Source organism: Desmodus rotundus, chromosome 6 (genome assembly GCF_022682495.2).
Source record: "Desmodus rotundus isolate HL8 chromosome 6, HLdesRot8A.1, whole genome shotgun sequence".
Lineage (NCBI taxonomy): Eukaryota > Metazoa > Chordata > Mammalia > Chiroptera > Phyllostomidae > Desmodus > Desmodus rotundus.
In genome coordinates, this window is record NC_071392.1 from 53,167,862 (window position 1) to 53,188,776 (window position 20,915).

Below are 20,915 nucleotides of genomic sequence, written 5' to 3' on the forward strand. Positions count from 1 at the left end.
TCCTGTTAGAAATAACTACTGTTTTATATTATTTTGACTTCTACTGCTATAGACTAGTTTTTCCTACTGCTGAACTTCTATAAATAGGATTTTATAATATGTACTTTTTAAAAGAAGATTTTGTTTATTTTTAGAGAGAGGAGAAGGGAGGGAGAAAGGGAGGGAGAGAGACATTGATATGAGAGAGAAACATCAATCGGCTGCCTCTCCTATGCTCCTCGACTGGGGACTGAACCCACAATCTAGGCATGTGCCCTGATCAGGAATAGAACTGGTGACCCTTTGCTTTTCAAAATGGTACCCAACCAAATGAGCTGCACCAGTTGGGGCTATAGTATATTCATGTTTATGTGTGACTTCTTTTACTCAACACAGTGTTTTTGAGATTCATTCAATTATTGTGCATGTCAGTGGTGTGTTCAATTGCTCTATATTGTTCCATTGTATGAATATATCACAATTTATCCATGATTCTGTTAATCAACATTTGAGCTATTTCCAGTTTTTGTCTTTATGAACAAAACACCTATGAACATTTTTTTGAATGACTTTTGTTGGACATAGACACTCATTTCTCTTGAGTGGAGCAGATGAGTCACAGGTTAGATGCCCATTTAGCTTTAGCACACTTCCAATTTTTCAAAAGGGCATCAGTTTATACTCTACCAGCAATGTGTGGGTGTTTTAATTATCTTCACTGACTCTTGACAATGCTAGTCTTTTTAATTTTAGTCATTTTGGTTTGTTTGTAGTAGTATTTCATTGTGATTTAAACTTACATTACGTTGGTGAGTAATAATGTGCATGTTCTTATTTGCATAGTGGCCATTGTGAATATCTTTTTTCAACTATATGTTTGACTCTTTTTAATTTTTAAAATATAATTGGAATGTTAGTCTTTTTCTCATTGATTTCTCTCTATAACCTAAATATATGTCATACATATGCAATGCTAACATTTTCTCCCAATCTATGGCTTGCATTTTTACTATAAATGCTGTTTTCTGTTTATTTTTCTAAAATTATTTTTCAGTTCAATTGACATTCATTATTATTTTATATTGGTTTCAAGTGTACAGCATAGTGGTTAGACATTTATATATGTGTAATTTATGAAGTGATCCCTCCCTAAGTTTACTACCCACCTGGAATCATACCTAGTTATTACAACATTATTGACTATATTCCCTATGCTATACTTTATATCCTTGTCGCTATTTTGGAACTACCAATTCTACTTCTTAATACCATCAACTTTTTTACCTAGTCTCCTAACTCCCTCCCATCTGTCAACCATCATTTTGTTCTTTTTATCTATGAATGTTTCTTTTTTGTTTATTCATTTATTTTGTTCTTTCTTTAGAGTTCACATATAAGTGAAATAATATGATATTTGTCTTTCTCTGACTGGCTTATATCACTTAGCATAATACCCTCCAAGTGCATCTATGCTACCACAAATGGTAAGATTTCATTCTTTTTAATGACTGAGTAATATTCCATTGAATATATTTGCCACAGCTTTTTTTATTCACTCATGATGGGCACTTGGATTGCTTTCATATCTTGGCTATTGTAAATAATGTTGCAGTGAACATAGTGGTGCACATATTCTTTCAAATTTGTGTTCTGGGTTTCTTCAGATATATAACCAGGAATGAATCATTGTGTCATTAGGCAGTTCCATTTTTAATTTTTTAAGGACCCTTAATAATGTTTTTCATAGTAGATACACCAATCTGATTTTCCACCTACAGTGCACAAGTGTTCCCTTCTCTCCACATCTGCACCAACACTTGCTATTTCTGGATTTATTGATGATAGCCATTCTGACAGGTGTGAGATGATATCTCATATTGGTTTTAATTTGCATTTCTCTGATGATTAGTGACATTGAGCATCTTTTCATAAGTCTATTGGCCATCTGTATGTTCTCTTTTAAGAAGTGTCTATTCAGGTCCTCTGCTCATTTTTTAATTGGATTTTTTTTTTTGATGTTGAGTTGTCTCAGTTCTTTATAAATTTTGGATAGGAACCTCTTATCAGATGTATCATGGACAAATATGTTCTCGTAGGGAATGAGGATTCTTAATGGTTAGTAGTCCTTGCTATAGAGGCTTTTATTGTTATAATTTTTCTAAACTGTCCATTTAATACCATCAGAATTAGAAGAAATTATTTTTATTTAGCGTTTTACTTAACTAAGTTATTTTTTCAATCAACTGGGCCACACCAGGCAGGGCATTAACTAAGTTATTTTTTAAGTTGATTCTTTTGATATTGTCAATATCATTTTGAGCTGAGTCCACTTTTGTTACACATTGGTGAGCAAGGTGGAACTGTATACTGAGATGGTTTATAAACACCAAAAATGCCAGAGAAATGTCAACAAATTGGAAACAATCCAAAGAAATGTCTAAAAATATTCCTTTTTTTTTTTTTTTTTTACTAAAACCGGGAGGAAAGACTGAAGTTAATATGATTTACTAAAATGTTGTAGTACAAAAAAAGGACATGTAAATATACATCAATACCAATATAGAAATGGAGTATAGATTGGGATCTTTGTTTTGAAATATCCAGATTGTGCATGGACAATATTTACTTTCTTCAAATTCCTCTCATTTGGAGGATGCTTATTGGTTATTATATCTTCTACAAACTCTAGGGCAGAGACAGTGTCACAGGCTTACCGCTCTCCATTCCTACATCTAACCTATGGTTCTATAACCTTATGGCAACTCTCAGTCCACTTCCGAAATCTGTGCATAAAAGCCCCGTTTCTTACTCATAGCTTCAATCATCTCGGGCTTGTCTCTCCTGGGCTATATTATCTGGGAAGTTTAACCCTCATGGTTTTCTTAAGTCCAGTTCCTGTCATTATCTTGAGCAGTTTTAGCATCTTCATTGATGACTTATTTAATCCTTTCATTGAATGGTCTTGGGAATCACAAAACCCTTTTGAGCTTCATTTTGTAATTCAGTATAACATTACATAAGTTGTCTGACTTCAATTTTCCCCTTTGTAAAATAGGGGAAAATATTTTTTAAAAGGTAGTTATAAAGTTGTAAACTGATGGTAGAAGCATCACCTGAATTATGTGAAAAACTGTGCTGTGGTCATTTTTTTAAATTTGTTTATTTATTTATTAATTCATTGATTAGTGAATTAATCAATGAGAGAGAGATAGATCGATTTGTTGTTCTACATATTCCTGTATTCATTGGTTGCTTCTTGTATGTGCCAAGAGCACATACATACAAGATCAAATGTGCAACCTTGGTACGTCTGGATGATGCTCCAATCAACTAAGCTACCTGGCTAGGGCTCCATGCTGTAGTCTTATTTTAAATGCCTATTTATAGGTGATAAAGTGAATGCACTTAGGACTACAGTCTACAGCTCTGAGTTCAATGTTTTGGCCATTAAAGTGGAATTTCCTTCAGATAAGGGAAATACTACTCAGTGAAAATTAATTATGTGAATGTTTTTAGAAGCGTAGTTTTAGCTTCAGTTAGTAATAAGTAGAGTGTGTTTAGAATAGAAGGTTCATGTACTGTATAATTCAAGAGTCTGTGCCCATGAAATGTGAAGGCAGTGACTGTGGTGACTGTGTTCTTGTGCACTAATATCCTCGTTTGATTTGAATATACCATTTTTTTGTTCTCCATGATGTATTTTGTACTTTTAAAGATATTTTTCCTACTAATTATATCTGTAAGTCATGCTTACAGTAGTTCATACATTCAAAATATTACCTTGTTATGTTAATTGTTTTCCCAATTTAATTTCATTTTTAATCTCTATTCTATCCAATCAGCAATCAAGGTCTAAGAATTTAAATTTCTAAGTTATCTCTTGAGTGCACCTATCCCCTCTTCTCTGTTCTTGATTGAGGTTCTCATCTTATTTCTTTACCCTGAACTATTGCCATGTTTCTATAGAGTAATAAGATGACTCTAATACTCTAATATTAGAGTATTAATGGGAGCTCCCATTAGGTAACTACTGCCTTTCTCCTTTGAATTTACATTTCTCTTCTTGTCTTTAAGCTTTGCCAATTTAATTTTGATGTGTCATTGTGTGGGCCTCTTTGGGTCCATCTTGTTTGGGAGCCTCTGTGTGTATTGACTGGACTTGTTTGTCTTTTTCCTTCACCAGGTTAGGAAAAAAATAATGATGAAATAAGTACCAACTAACGGTTCTTGATCCTTTGCTGTCTCTTATCTTCTTGTGGTATATCTGTGATGCAGATGCTGTTACGCTTCATATTGTTTTAAAAGTCCCTTAAACTATCCTCATTTTTTTATTCTTTATTCTTCTTAATCTGACTGGGTGTTCATTTCTTTTGTTTTTCCTTTCCTTTTCTTATAAAATAATTTTTTAATTATTCTATTACGGTTGTCTCAATTTTTACCCCTTTGGCTTCCTCAGCCCATCCCATCCCTCGCTCCCACAGTCAATTCCCATGCTGTTGTATATGTCCATGGGTCATTCATACATGTTCTTTTTCTAGTCCCTTCCCTTTATTTCCATGATTGTCCCTTGCCTATCTCCACCCTGGTCACTTTGGTTCTGCTCCATGCCTGTGATTCTATTTAGTACTTTGGTTTATTTTGTTTGTTTTATTCAACTTATACATGAGATGATATGGTGTTTGTTTTTCATTGACTGGCTTATTGCACTTAGGATAATATTCTCCAGGTATATCCATGTGGTCACAAAAGGCAGGAGTTCCTTCTTTCCTTCTGCTGCATGATATTCCATTGTATAAGTGTGCCACAGTTTTTTTTTAATTTTAATTTTGTATTGTTATTTAATTACAGTTGTGTGCCTTTTCTCCCCATCCCTCCACCCCACCCTAGCTGAACCCCCCTCCCTCCCCCACATCAACCTTCCCCCTTGATTTTGTCCATGTGTCCTTTATAGTAGTTCCTGTAATCCCCTCTCCTCACTGTCCCCTCCCCACTCCCCCCAGCCCATTGTTAGATTGTTCATAACTTCAATGTCTCTGGGTATATTTTGTTTCCTTTTTTCTTCTATTTATTATGTTTCAGTTAATGGTGAGATCATATGGTATTTGTCCCTCACCATCTGGCTTGTTTCACTTAGCATAATGCTCTCCAGTTCCATCCATGCTGTTGCAAAGGGTATAAGCTCCTTCTTTCTCTCTGCTGCATAGAATTCCATCGTGTAGATATACCATAGTTTTTGGGTCCACTCATTTGCTGATGGGCACTTAGGTTGCTTCCAGTACTTGGCTATTGTAAATTGTGCTGCTGTGAACATTGGGGTGCACAGGTTCTTTTGAATTGGTGTTTCAGGGTTCTTGGGGTATAATCCCAGCACAGGAATTGCTGGGTCAAAGGGCAGTTCCATTTTTAGTTTTCTGAGGAAATTCCATACTGTTTTCCACAGTGGCCTCACCAGTCTGCATTCCCACCAACAGTGCACTAGGTTGCCCTTTTCTCCTCATCCTCTCCAACATTTGTTTGTGGATTTGTTTATGTTGGGCGCTCTGACTGGTGTGAGATGGTACCTCATTATGGTTTTAATTTGCATCTCTCTGATGGCTAGTGATGCTGAGCATCTTTTCATATGTCTCTGGGCCCTCTGTATGTCTTCCTTGGAGAAGTGTCTGTTCAAGTCCTTTGCCCATTTTTTAATTGGTTTGTTTGTCTTCCCGGAGTGGAGTCGTGTGAGTTCTTTATATATTTTGAAGATCAAGCCCTTGTCTGAGGTATCATTGGCAAATATGTTTTCCCATACTGTTGGATCTCTTTGTAATTTAGTGCTGTTTTCTTTAGCCATGCAGAAGCTTTTTATTTTGATGAGGTCCCATTTGTTTCTTCTTTCCTTTATGTCCCTTGCTTTAGGGGATGTGTCTGTGAGGATGTTGCTGCGTGGAATGTCTGAGATTTTCCTGCCATTGTTTTCCTCTAGGACTATTATGGTGTTACGACTTACATTTAAGTCTTTTATCATCTTGAGTTTATTTTTGTGTATGGCGTAAGTTGGTGATCGAGTTTCATTTTTTTGCATGTAGCTCTCCAGATCTCCCAACACCATCTGTTAAAGAGGCTGTTTTTGCTCCATTTTATGCTCCTGCCTCCTTTGTCAAATATTAATTGACTGTAAAGACTTGGGTTTATTTCTGGGCTCTCTGTTCTGTTCCATTGGTCTATGTGCCTGTTTTTATGCCAGTACCAGGCTGTTTTGATTACAGTGGCCTTGTAATACAGTTTGATATCAGGTATTGTGATCCCTCCTGCTTTGTTCTTCTTTATCAAAATTGCTGGAGCTATTCAGGGTCTTTTATGGTTCCATATAAATTTCTGAAATGTTTGTCCTATATCTGTGAAATATGTCCTGGGTAGTCTAATAGGGATTGCATTGAATCTATAAATTGCTTTGGGTAGTATGGCCATTTTGATGATGTGAATTCTCCCAATCCATGAGCATGGTACATGCTTCCATTTGTTTGTGTCTTCCTTAATTTCTTTCTTCAGTGTTGTGTAGTTTTCTGAGTACTGGTCTTTTACTTCCTTGGTTAGGTTGATTCCTAGGTACTTTATTTTTCTTGTTGCTATATCAAATGGGATTTTTTTCCTGATATCTGTTTCTGCAGTTTCGTTGTTGGTATACAGAAATGCCTTTGATTTCTGAGTATTGACTTTGTATCCAGCTGTTTTGCCAAATTTATTTATTAGGTCAAGTAATTTTTTGGTGGAGTGTATAGGATTTTCCATGTACACTATCATGTTATCTGCACACAGTGGCAGTTTCATTTCCTCCTTTCCAATTTGGATGCCTTTTATTTCTTTTTCTTGTCTGATTGCTGTGGCTAGGCTTGCCAATACTATGTTGAATAGGAGCAGTGAGAGAGGGCATCCTTGTCTTGTTCCTGATCTTAGTGGGAAAGCTCTAGGTTTTTGTACATTGAGTATGATTTTGGCTGTAGGTTTCTCATATATGGCCTTTATTATGTGAGCAATGCTCCCACTATTCCCACTTCACTGAGTGTTTTTATCATAAATGGGTGCTGTATCTTATCAAATGCTTTTTCTGCATCTTTTGATATGATCGTGTGAGTTTTGTCTTTGCTTTTGTTTATGTGATGTATTATGTTTATTGATTTGCGAATATTGTACCATCCTTGCATCCCACTTGGTCATGGTGTATGATCTGTTTAATGTATTGCTGGATGCGGTTTGCCAATATTTTGTTGAGGATTTTAGCGTCTATGTTCATCAGCGATATAGGCCTGAAGTTTTCTTTCTTCATTGTGTCTTTATCTGGTTTTGGGGTTAGGATGATGCTGGCTTCACAAAAAGAGTTTGGGAATCTTCCATCAGTATGGATTTTTACAAATAGTCTGTGAAGGATAGGGGTTAGCTCTTCCTTAAATGCTTTGTAGAATTCTCCTGTGAAACCATCTGGTCCAGGACTTTTGAGTGTTTTAGGATTTTTCCTTTGGGGTTGGTTTCTAGTTTCTGTCCCTTGTGGTCAGAGAAAATGCTTGATATGATTTCAATTTTCTTGAATTTGTTTAGGCTTGCTTTGTGTCCTATCACATGGTCTATCTTTGAAAATGTTCCATGTATACTTGAAAAGAATGTGTATTTTGCTTCTTTGTGATGAAAAGCTCTGTATATATCAGTTAAGTCCATTTCACCTAGGGTATTGTTAAGTGAAACAATATCCTTCTTGATATTTTGTTTGGAAGACCTGTCCATTTATGACAGTGGGGTTTTAAAGTCCCCTATTATTATTGTGTTGCTGTCAATATCTTTCTTGAAGTCCTCCAAGATTTTCTTTATGTATTTGGGTGCTCCTGTGTTGGGTGCATATATATTTACAATGCTTATGTCTTCTTGGTGGATTCCTCCTTTGAGTATTATGAGGTTACCTTCTGGGTCCCTCTTTATGGCCCTTCTTTTGAAGTCTATTTTGTCTGATATGAGTATTGCTACCCCTGCTTTTTTTTCCTGTCCGTTTGCTTGGAAAATTTATTTCTAGCCCTTCACTTTCAGTCTGTGTGGATCTTTTGTCCTGAGATGGGTCTCTTGTAGGCAGCATATGTGTGGGTCATGTTTTCTTATCCATTCAGCTATTCTACGTCTTTTGATTGGAGCGTTTAATCCATTTACGTTTTTGGTTATTATCGATAGGTAGTTATTCATTGCCATTTTTTTCCTGCCTGTGTTCCTCTCTCTTTCTCTTTTCCTTCCTTTCCTTAAAGCAGTCCCTTTAGCATCTCTTGCAGAGCTGGTTTGGTGGAAGTGTGTTCTTTTAGACTTCTCTTTTCTGGGAAACTCTTTATTTGGCCTTCTATCTTGATTGAGAGCTTTGCTTTGTAAAGTAGTCTTGGTTGCAGGCCTCTGGGTCTCACTACTTGTAATATTTTTTGCCATTGTCTTCTGGCTTGGAGAGTTTCCATTGAGAAGTCAGTTCCTAACCTTATTGGAGTCCCTTGTATGTTACTTCCTTTTTTCCTTTGCTGCCTTTAAGGTTGTTTCTTCTTCTTGGAATTTTGCCATTTTAATTATGATGTGTCTTGCAGTGGGCCTCTTTGGGGTCCTCTTGCGTGGGGCTCTCTTTGATTCCTGGTGTTGTGTGACTTTTTCTCTCATCAGATTAGGGAAATTTTCCCTCATTTCTTTTTCAAACAGGTTTTCTATCCCTTGCTCTTCTTCTCCTTCTGGTATGCCTATTATACGGATATTGTTACTTTTCATGTTGTCCTGCATTTCCCTGAATCCCTCTTCATTCTTTCTGAGCCTCTTTTCCTTTTCTTGCTCTTTCTGGGTGTTTTTTTCTACTTTGTCCTCCAGCTCGTTGATCTGATCCTCTGCTTCATCAAGTCTGCTTTTGATTCCTTCTACTGTGTTCTTCAATTCAGAAATTGTATTCTTCATTTCCTCTTGGCTCTTGTTGATAGTTTCTATTTCCTTTTTCATGTTGATATGGTTTGCAGTCAGTTCATTGTAGTTTCCCTGTAGTTTCTGGTAGTTCTCTGTGAGCTCAGTGAGCTTCCTGATAACCATTGCTTTGAACTCAGTATCTGATATTTGACTTGCCTCTATTTCAGTTAGCATTCCTTCTGAGGCTTCCTCCTTTCCTTTCATTTGGGGATTGTTTCTTTTTCTTCCCATTGTTTGTGAGACTCTTCTTGTTAGCCTCTGCTTCTTAAATTGATCTATTCTGACTCCCTGGGTTTATGGTATGAACTTCTATGGTAGAATGCAAATGGGATTCAGTGGTGCTGTCTCCTTAATCTCTTGTGCTCACTGGTCTTGAGCTGACGTTTATGGGTACAACACAGTCTAACTCTGGTCTTTTCAGCACTCCAGGTTTTGTTGTCTCACCTAGTGTACCACAGTTTTCTGATCTGCTCATTTACTCATGGGCACTTAGGCTGTTTCCGGCACTTGGCTATTGTGAATAGTGCTCCTATGAACATTGGTTTGCATAGGTCCTTCTGAATTGGTGGTTTGGGATTCTTAGGGTATATTCCCAGCAACAGAATCACTGGATCAAAAGGAAGTTCCATTTTTATATTTTAAGGGGATTCCATACTGTGTTCCTTAGTGGCTGTAGTAGTCTGCAATCCCACCAACGGTGCACTAGGGTTCTCTTTTCTTCAAAATCTCACCAGAGCTTGTTCTTTGTCGATTTATTAATGATGGCCATTCTGACAGGTATGAGGTGATATCTCATTGTGGTTTAATTTGCATCTCTCTGATAGCTCTTGATGTTGAGCATCTTTTCATATGTCTGTGGGCCATCTATATGCCCTTCTTGGAGAAGTGTCTATTCAGATTTTTGCCCATTTTTTAAATTGGATTTTTTGTCTTCTGATGTTGAGTCATATGACTTCTTTATATTTTTTTGGAAAGCCAACTCTTGTCCAATGTACCATTGGTAAATATGTTCTCCCGTAGAGTTGGTTCCCTTTTCATTTTCTTTAGCAATGCAGAAGCTTTTAAGTGTGATGTGGTCCTATTTCTTTATTTTTCCTTTTATTTTCCTTCAGCTAGGAACATATTCCTCCAAATATTGCTATGTGACATCTGAAGTTTTCCTGGCTATGTTTTCTTCTAGGACTTTTCTGATGTCACACCTTATATTTAAGTTTTTTATCCATTTTGAATTTATTCCTGTGTATGGTGTAAGGTGGTGGGCTAGTTTCATTTTTTTGCATGTAACAGTCCAGTTCTCTCAACACTGTCTTATGAAGAGGCTATCTTTACTCCATTGTGTGCTCATGCCTCCTTTGTCAAATATTAATTGACTGTAGAGACTTGGGTTTATTTCTGGGTTCCCTATTTTGTTCCATTCACCTGTATGTCGGTTTTTATGCTGGTACCAGACTGTTCTGATTACAGTGGACTTGTAAAACCAACATTTTAGTGATGTTATTTCTTCCAATCCATGGACACTATATATGCTTCCATTTATTTGTATGTTCCTTAATTTCTTTCGTCAGTGTTCTGTAGTTTTCCGAGTTCAAGTCTTTTACCTCCTTTGGTAAATTTATTGCTAGGTACTTTATTTTTCTTTTTGCTTAGTAAATGGGATATTTTTCCTAGTTTCTCTGTCTGGTATTTTATAATTGATATACAAGAATGCCAAATATTTCTGAATATTGACTTTGTATCTTGTTATTTTGCCAAATTAACTTACTAGGTCAAGTATTTTTTTTGGTGGAGCCTGTAGGGTTTTCTATCATTGACATAGATACACTATAATGTCATGTGCGAATAATGACAATTTTACTTCTCCTTTCAATTTGGTTGTCTTTTATTTATTTTTCTTGTTAGGTTGCTGTTGCTAGAACTTCCAGTACTATGTTGAATAAGAGTGGTGAGAGCGGACCCCTTGTCTTGTTTCTGATCTTAATTAAGAGGAAAGCTTTTAGCTTTTGTCCATTGACTATAATGTTGGCTGTAAGTTTCCTGTAGATGGCTTTCATTACGTTGAGGTGTACTCCCTTTATTCCCACTTTGCTGAGTGTTTTTTTTTTTTATCATAAATGGGTGCTGTATTTTATCAAATATTATTGCAGCATCTATCAACATGATCATGTGGCTTTTGTCCTTTATTGTTTTCATGTGGCATATTATACTTACTGATTTTTTTAATATTCTACCATCCTTGAATACCTGGGATGAATCCCACTGGATCTTGACATATGATCTTTTTAATGTATTTCTGAGTGCAGATTGCCAGTATTTTGTTGAGGATTTTAGAATCTATATTCATCAGCGATATTGGCCTGTAGTTTTCTTTTCTTGTATCTTTGCCTGGGTTTGGAATTTGGATGATATTGGCCTCGTAAAAAGAGTTTGGGAGTTTTCCCTCTTCATGAATTTTTTAGAACAGTTTGAGAAGGATAGGAGTTCGCTCTTTCTTAAACATTTGGTAAAATTTACCTGTGAAGCTGTCCAGTTCAGGGCTTTTATGTGCCAGCAGTTTCTTGATTACTACTTCAATTTTACTTGTTCTTATAGGTCCATTATGGCTTTCTGCTTCTTCTTGATTCAGTTTTGGCAATTTCTTGTCATATAGTTGTTCATAGTAATTTCTTACAAACCTTTTTATTTCTGTATTATTGGTTGTAACTTCTCTTTCATTTTTGATTTTATTTATTTGGGTCCTCTTTCTTTTTTCCTTGATGTATTTGGTTAAAGGCTTGTCGATTTTGTTTATCTTTTCAAAGAACCAGCTCCTGGGTTTATTGATCCTTTGAATTGTTCTTTTACTCTCTCTGTCATTTAATTGTGGCCTGATCTGGATTATTTCCTTTCTTCTACTTGCTCTGGGCTTTGTATATTGCTGTTCCTCCTGTTTTTTAAGATGTAGGTTTAGGTTCTTTATTTGAGATTTCTCTATCTTTTATACGTAGGCCTGTATTGCTATGAACTTCCCTCTCAGTACTGCCTTTGCTGTGTCATTTTTATTTGTTTTCAGATACTTTTTGATTTCTTCCTTGATCTCATTGTTGGCCCATTCATTATTTAATAACATGTTTTTCAGTCTCCATTATATGACTGTTTTTGAGTTTTTTCCTTGAGGTTGGTTTCTAGTTTCAATCCATTGTGATCTGAGCACATGCTTGGTGTGATTTCAATGTTCTTGAATTTGTTTAATTTTTCCCCTGTTTTATTTTTTAAGTATATTTTATTGATTATGCTGTTATAGTTGTCCCAATTTTTTCCTTTGCCCCTCTCCATCCTGTATACCCCTTCCCTCCAGCAATGACCCCTCTTTATTTCATGTCCGTGGGTCGTGTGTGTAACTTTTTTTGGATTTCCCTTACCTATAGTGTTTTTAACATCCCCCTTTCTATTTTGTTCTTACCAATTATGCATCTTGATCCCTGCACTATTTCCTTCTTTTTCCCCTCCTGAAGATAATCCTCCAAATGATCACATTCATGTGATTCTGATTTTGTTCTGCTTGTTTGCTTTGTTTTATTTTTATTTTTTAGATTTAGTTGTTGATAGTTGTGAGTTGGTGATTATTTTAACATTCATAGATTTGATCTTCTTCTATTTGTTAAATAACTCCCTTTAATAATGGCTTGTTGATGAATTCCTTTAGCTGTAGTTTGTCTGGGAAACACTTTATCTACTCTTCCATTTTAAATGATAGCTTCGCTGAGTAGAGTAATCTAGGTTGTAGATCCTTGCTTTTCATTACTCTGAATATTTCCTGCCATCCCCTTCTTGCCTGCAGTTTCTCTTGAGAAATTAATTGACAATTTATGGGAGTGCCTTTGTAGATAACTTTCTGCTTTTCTCTTGCTGTTTGTAAGATTCTGTCTTTATCTTTAACCCTTGGTGTTTTAATTATGATGTATCTTGGTGTGATCTTCTTTGGGTCCAACTTGATTGGGATTCTCTGTGCTTCCTGGATGTGCACATCTATTTCCTTTGCCAAATTAGGGAAGTTTTCTTTCATTATGTTTTTAAAATTGAGTTCCAATATCTTGCTCTTTCTCTTCTCCTTCTGGTACCTCTATGATATGAATGTTGGGCCCCTTGAAGTTATCCCAGAGGCTGCTTTTATTACCCTCATTTTTTTTGGATTCTTTTTTCTTCTTGTTGTTTTGATTGGTTGTTTTTTTTTGCTTTCTTATGTTCCAGATAACTGATTTGACTCATTCTTGGCTTCATCCACTCTACTGTTGTTTCCCTGTAAATTGTTCTTTATTTCAATTAGTGAACCCTTCATTTCTGAATGGATCTTTTTTATGCTGCTGAGGTGCTAAGTTCTTTGAGCATCCTTATAACCAGTGTTTTGAACTCTGCATCTGACAGATTGCTTATCTCCATTTTGTTTAGCTCTTTGTCTGGAGTTTTAATCTATTCTTCATTTGGGCCTTTTTTTTTTTTGTCTCCTCATTTTGGCACCCTCCCTGTGTTTGATTCTATGTATGCTATAGAGCTGCTTTAAATCCATGTCTTCATAGTGTGGCTTAATGTAGTAGAAGTCCTGTAGGGTACAGTGGCATAGCCTCCCCTATCACCCAAGCTGGCATTCAAGGAGCACCCTTCTTGTGGTCTGAGTACACCCTCTTCTTGTAGTTGAGCCTTCGTTCCTGTTGGCAGATCAATGGGAGGGATTTACCCAGGCCAGTCAACAGCAAGAATTGTCTGTGGCTACTTACCACCCACTTCTGTACTCTTTGGAGGATCAGCTGTGCAGGAGCAGTGTGGTAGTGCTCTGAAGTTATCTGTAGGTGTCCACTGGGTGCGCTGGCCCTAGGGTATCCTAGGGGGTGCAGGCCAAGGTCAGCCCTCACCTGTGTTTTGCCCGGGGCCACCCTTTGTGAGCCATAAAGCAATCTGAGAAGGCTGCTGCCTATGCTGGGCTTGGAGATTCCCAGATGAAGCCGAGGTGTGAAACTAATCTGGCTGCTGCTATGGCCTAGTCTGGAGTTCACTGAGGCCAGCTGTTCCTTGTTTGATAGGACTTAGGAAGTTGTGAAACAGGAGCCAAGACCAGCCATTCAAATGGGAAAGCAGGTTGGATGGGCCCATAAGTTGCATGGGTGGAATATCTGGGGATCTCCAAGGTGGGTCAACAATGTTAACCAGGTTGATGGAGGCTGAAATATGGCACCAGCCTGCTGGCTCCATGGCTCTGCAGGGAGAGGTCTCAGAAAAGGGACAATGTCCTCTACTCATCCTGACGCCAGACACTTCAGCCTCTACCCCTATGCTACTGGTGCCCTTCAAGCTGCCACCCCAGTGCTGGAGCTCAGATGGAGTGAGTCTGAGTAGGTGAGACCATGCTTGGGTTCTTTAAGAGGACTGCTTGGGGCTCCAGAAGTTTCTTCCACCGACTCAATCCCCATTGGTTTTTGTAGACAGAAGTTTTAGGACCTATCTCTCTGGCACTGGAACCCTGGGCTGGGGGGGCTGGTGTGGAGCTGGGACTCCCTGCTCCTGAGATGTCTCTCCCAAATATTTATCTACCAGATGTTAGTGAGAGACCAGCCCATTCTGTGTCTGCACCCCTCCTACCAGTCTCGATGCATGTGATTTCTTTAATACCATAGTTGTCAGATTTCCATTCAACTTGATTTCTAATGGTTTTGAGTGATGGTTGTTCTATATTTTATTTGTAATTTCAATGTGGTTGTGTGAAGAGGTGAGCCATGTCTGCCTATGCTACCATCTTGACTCGAGCTAATTTGTTGAGTCTGTATTGTGTCCTACCATGTGGTGTATTTTTGAAAATCTTCTATATGCATTTTGAAAGAATGTATATTTTGCTTTTTTGGGGTGAAAGATTCTATATATATCAGTTAAGTCCATTTGATCTGGAGTATTATTCAGTGCCAACATATCCTTGCTGAATCTTTGTTTAGATGATCTATTTATTGTTGACAGTGGGTAGTTAAAATCCTGTGCTATGACTTTGTTGGGAATATCTTTCTTAAGGTCTCCAAGATTTTCTTTATATATTTAGGTGCTCCTATGTTGGGGATATATATGTTTACAAGTGTTGTATACTGCTTGTGGATTGTTCCCTTAAGTATTATGTAATAACCTTTGTCCCTTTTTATGGCTTTTGTGTGTCTATTTTATATCTACCATTTATCCTTCTTATTCCCTGTACCTTTTACCCCTTCTCCCCTCTCGCCAACCACAGATAACCCTCCACGTGACCTCCATTTCTGTGATTCTGTTCCTGTTCTACTTGTTTGCTTAGTTTGTTTTTGTTGTATTTTTTAGGTTTGGTTGTTGATATTTGTGAGTTTGTTGTCATTTTACTGTTCATAGTTTTGATCATCTTCAATTGCTTAGATAAGTCCCTTTAACATTTCATATAATAAGGGCTTGGTGATGATGAACTCGTTAAACTTGACCTTATCTGGGAAGCACTTTATCTGCCCTTCCATTCTAAATGATAGCTTTGCTGGACAGAGTAATCTTAGATGTAGGTCCTTTCCTTTCATGATTTGAAATACTTCTTTCCAGCCCCTTTTTGCCTGCAAGGTTTCCTTTGGGAAATCAGCTGACAGTCTTATGGGCACTCCTTTGTAGGTAACTGTCTCCTTTTCTCTTGTTGCTTTTAATATTCTTTCCTTATCTTTAATCTTATGTAATATAATTATGATATAGCTTGGTGTGTGCTTCCTCAGGCCCAAACTTTTTGGGGCTCTCTGATCTTCCTGGACTTCCTGGAAGTCTACTTCCTTTGCCAAATTGGGGAAGTATTCTTTCATTATTTTTTCAAATAAGTTTTCAATTTCTTGCTGTTGTTCTTCTCCTTCTGGCACCCCTATGATTCTGATGTTGGAACATACAAAGTTGTTGCAGAGGTTCCTAAGCCTCTCCTCATTTTTTCTGAAGTCTTGTTTCTTCATTCTGTTCAGGTTGAATGTTTCTTTCTTCCTTCTGGTCCAAACCATTGATCTGAGTCCCAGTTTCCTTCCCATCACTGTTGTTTCCCTGTACATTTTCCTTTATTTCACTTTTCATAGCCTTTATTTTTTCCTCTAATTTGCGGCCATATTCAACCAATTCTGTGAGCATCCTGATTACCAGTGTTTTGAGCTGTGCATCTGATAGGTTGGCTCTCTCTTTGTCTCTTAGATGTATTTTTTTTCTGGAGCTTTGATCTGTTCTTTCATTTGGGCCTTTTTTTTTTTTTTTTTTGTCCTGGCATGCCTGTTACATAGTAAGGGGTGGAGTCGTAGGTGTTCATCAGGGCAGGGCAACCCACGTTGCTGCATTGTGATGCTGTATGTGGGGGAGGGGTCCGAAAGGGAGTAGGGCCACTTACTCTGCTCTCTGCCAGTTTTCAGTCACTTTCCCCGCTATCCTCAATCAAATTGGGCCTTTCTGTTGCTGATTCCTGGGTGGGTGGGTTTGTGTACATTCTAGGACCCTGTAGGTCTCTCCAGCGAACTCTCCTATGAGGCTGGGAGTTTCTCTTGCTACTACCACAACCCCCACATTTGTTTTCAGTCAGAGGCTTTCAGGCTTTATTTACTCATACTGGAACCCTGTGGAACCCCATGGAACCCTGGGTTTCACTGTCTCTGTCGGGCCCCAGTTGTTCCTTCTGGTTTATCTGCAGGTGAATGTGGTACTGCCCAGTCCTCAAGCTGCTGCCTCACACAGTCTGACAGCTGCCACCTTGTTGTGAGTCCTCTCCACCCAGCTGCCTGTCTCTTACCCCCTTAGCAGTCTGGATGACTGTTTCTTCTTTAACTCCTTGGTTGGAGCTCAGATAAGTGGCTACAAACAAAATTTAGTGTTTTTGCCCTTAAAGAGTGTGGCTGCATCTCCAGTCATTTTTCTCTTGTGGACAGAAGGCCCACTGCTTTATAGAGCCATATATTATGTGGGAGCCTTCCCCTATTCTGGTTCTGTAGTCTGGGTGACCTGGCTTGGTGTTCAGACCCCTCACTTGTCAGGGGAAACCGCTCCATAGCTGAGATATGCATCTGGCACTTCAGTTGCTGCCCATGAGAGTGAGCCCTTTCATACCTCTGCACTTTCTATCAGTCTTAATGTGACTTGTAACACAAGTCCTTGGTTATAAGGCCACCCTTCACCTAGTTCATTTGTTTATTGAGGATGATATTTCTATCATTTAGTTGTATTCCAGCTTGGTTCTGGGAGGAGGTTAGTATAAGTTCCACCTAATCCACTGCCATCTTGGGTTTACGTCTTTTTATTAAACTGTGTGTTTAGCAGTTTTTGACCAAAAACCCCATGACCCTTTTTCCTCACCCTCCCTGTACATCCAGTCTTGCCCTGAGCAACTTTTTTTTGTTAGTTTGTTTGTTTCCCTGGATTAAAAAAGTCCTCAAAGGGAAAGTTTTGCCAATGTTTAGGAGGTGAAACAAAAAGTGGCAGAATCACTAAAAGGCGTCAAAATCAATGAGTTCAAAAACTATTTGGAGCAGTGGAAAAAGTGTCTTGATAGGTGTATAGCATCAAATGGGGAGTACTTTGAAGATGGCTGAAGTTTAAACATGTAAGAATGCAGAGCTTTTTGTAGATATCATTTTTGGGGGGGTCTGCCCTCATACTACTTTAACTCTTTGCAACAGATTGACCCAGATTCAATTATCTTTTAGAGTAAGTAAGGTAAAAAGAATTCCAGATATGTTTTAAAATATTTCTTTTAATTTAGTTTGGTTTAGTTTGTTTGATAGGGTGTAGGTTGAGAAATTCATTGGTTATACAGTAAATGTAACTATATTCTCACCACGAACAGATACGTACAAAGTAGTTTTTGTGGAATTTATTTAGTTTATTTTTGTACATGTTATATACAATTCTTTCTTTTAGTTGACCTTTGTTATTGGAGAAATCATATGATGGTTTTAATTCTAAATTTTCTTTTTCTAACCTAACTCTTAAATCAGAATGGAGATCCAGTTCGTCCAGGAGTGGCGATGACTGATCTTGCCACTGGCCTGTATGCATATGGAGCGATTATGGCTGGATTGATACAAAGATACAGAACTGGAAAAGGATTGTTCATTGACTGTAACCTACTGTCATCTCAGGTACCAATTCAAATGGCATTTTAGATAGCGGAGTCAAAACGTTTACTTGGGTTATACTCTTTCATGTTACATTCAGTTGTCATGTTTGAAAAGTAAACAACAAAACAGACAAAAAGAAAAAAACTGTTTTGTTTCAGTGTATTTAATGTTTTTATATTAAAAAAAATATACTACAAAGATTTTGCTCAACGTAGCCATTATTGTTGAACTAGATTTTAGCTTTGTGGGGCAACACTAGACCCTCTGAGCCACACTAGTCAGGGCTTGAACTAGATTTTAAAGACAGTATTTATTAGAATAGATCTATTACAAGGTTACAGGTGTTTCTATTTTATCTTCATATGAGCTCTTCACATGGTTCTTTTGGACCAATGTTTTTGTCACCTTTTTTGTGCTTTCTGCCCTTGGAGTATTCTGGTGATGTGTGTTGACCTTTCCTCAGAATTATGTTTTTAAATGCATAAAATGATATGTTTAAGATTACAAAGGAAGCTAATAATATTAAAATATAGCTATTTCAATGTAACAATATTGTGTTATATACAATTTTTCTAACACATTAAATCACATGATCTATCATTGGGATATAATAACTATTCTAATTTTGAGGTTTTGAGCATAAACAGTATTTAAGATATATGCAATAAGTATAATATGATATGAAAATATATATAATCTTTATTAGTGATTGAGTTTGTTGCCTACACCCATCATTGAAGAAAATGCTAAATTTTATTTAGAGCTTGATGAAAATAAAGATGTATATATAAAATATATATTTTATATTTATATTTCTATATAATACTTTCTATTCAGCTAATTAATTATAGAATTCTTTAACAGATTCCACATTAAGCACTCCTGGTTTAGATAGTTATCAGTTATGTTAAATACTAAACTAATGGAATAAAAAGCTTAACTCCCTCTCAGATGGACATTTTGCCTCTATTTTTTTTTTTTTTTTTTTTAACTGGAGTAGACTTAGTTGCTGTACCATAGAGGGTGGAAGTTAATTCTGAGTATATAATTTTTTAGGGATAGGAAAAACTATCTAATTTGTGCAAGTAGTCATTTTACTATGGGATAAATTACTTTATAGACAGAGAGCTCAGGTTGGAATTTTAGATTTCAATAGCATACATGGGAAAATGGTAAACTTGGAGCACTGTTTGAAGATATTTTTTCTCTTAGACACAATTAAGGAGGTATACACACATAAAAACATCAATATGGTTGAAGGTGAAATACTCTGGATTTCGAAACTGGTTTTCCATCACAGTTAGAATTTTAGTGGTTATATTAAAGGGTAAAAGAACTCTCTCAAAATAAATGACATACCTCCTTAACAGAGAAACACAAATATTAGTGGAAGAAACTGAAAATCTTCTTTCCCCTAATTTTGTATCTCTAAAGAACCTGAGGTTACTTAAGTGACTGGCTAAAAGTTGAACATCTAATAAGTATAGAAGCCATGAAGATTTCACAGGTATATGACCTGTGCAGTCACAAAGGATAATAGGCTTAGTTGAAATGTTCTGTTGTTGCGTTGAAATTCTCAATAATTTTGAACAAGAGGCCCTACATTTTTCATTTTGTAACAGTACTTACAAATTCTGTAGCCAGGACTAGATTTGGGACTCTACTTATGTCTTCTTATCTCTACCTAGATTGCTTTACTTATATGTCAATTATTAATTAATAGTTTTGGGGAAAAAAATCTTGTAGAGTATTATAGAGTTTAATTTTCTTCTAACACCTAACACAGGGATTCACAATGTTGAAGTCTGTCATTCTGTGGTCCTCTGGGGATGTGGGGTGGTGGTAAGTGGAATCACTGGTAGTACTGTTTCAAAGTGAGGGTATAGTAGGTGCAAACTTATGCATATATTCCAGCCATTTTGGGTATATGTCTATATTTGTTGTTCATGTTGGTCTTTGAGACTGTGAGTTTCATGAATCCAGGGATAATATTTGTTCTTCATTACAGTGGTGTCCTCAAAGCCCACTGTAGTATTTCTCAAATAGCAGACTCACTCAATCTTTTGAGATCAGTTAGAGAAACTCTGTTACTAATGGGTATGTTTCATGGCTCCTAGGTTTGCTAGGAAAGATTAGAAGATGGTAGAAAACTGAGAGAGAGGCAAGATGTCAGAGGGGTGAATGGAAGCTACACTAACTTCCTCCCAGGACCAATCTGGAATTACAACTAAATTGTGGAGAAATCACCCAGAACAAAAAACTGAACAATAGGAAGAGAGAAGCCTTACAACCTCAGGCAGACAGAATTATCATCTTCAGCACTAAATGACTAGTAAAGAGTGTGGTGGAGACTCGAGAATGCTAGTTGGGCGCCCACAGGTGGTAGTGCTGGAGTGATAATTAAGCAATTGGTTGTATCCCCCTAAGAAGTGTAGGGTCTAAACCCTAAGCTGGGATCCCCAGTGTAGAGCACCAGAGCCCAAAAGGTACACAGACAGCAACTAGTGGCAAAAAGCAGCAGGGTCGCTCTCTGCCAGAGATGGACAGCTGGAGATGCAAAGAGCCATTTATAGAGCCAAACACAAATTTTCACTTGCAACCACTTACCCTGGCCTCTGGCAAAGGAGGGGCAGAGTGGGTTGGAAATGCCTCAAGAGAGATGGAGGACAGAAGCTTTGGGGAGGGAACTAAGAGGGTAGACACCGGGGTCCCACTGCCGAGTCGTCCCTCATACAGTAGCAGCCATCCTGTTCAGGCAGGCCACTGCCCTCTGAGGAGCAGCATGCTGAGGAGAAACAATAGCCCCAACACTAGGAGGGATTCTGCCCGGCCTTATGGTGCTTAAGCCTGACTGCTGAGTGCAGAGTGACTAGATTTGAGACAGCCACAGAC

At 37.5% G+C, this 20,915-nt stretch overlaps 1 protein-coding gene across 15 annotated transcripts in view; it reads left to right on the forward strand.

Moving 5' to 3' along the window:
• The window catches only part of SUGCT (succinyl-CoA:glutarate-CoA transferase), a 1,028,943-nt gene that overhangs the window by 147,188 nt on the left and 860,840 nt on the right, over positions 1-20,915 (forward strand). For all 15 annotated transcript variants that reach the window (XR_006655097.3, XR_011651317.1, XM_045193162.2 and 12 more), the window contains exon 8: positions 17,901-18,044. Coding sequence is in view for 13 of the 15 variants with exons in the window: in XM_045193162.2 (XP_045049097.1) it covers positions 17,901-18,044 (144 nt within the window). In the remaining 2 variants the exon portion in view is untranslated. The remainder of the gene's footprint in view (positions 1-17,900; positions 18,045-20,915) is intronic.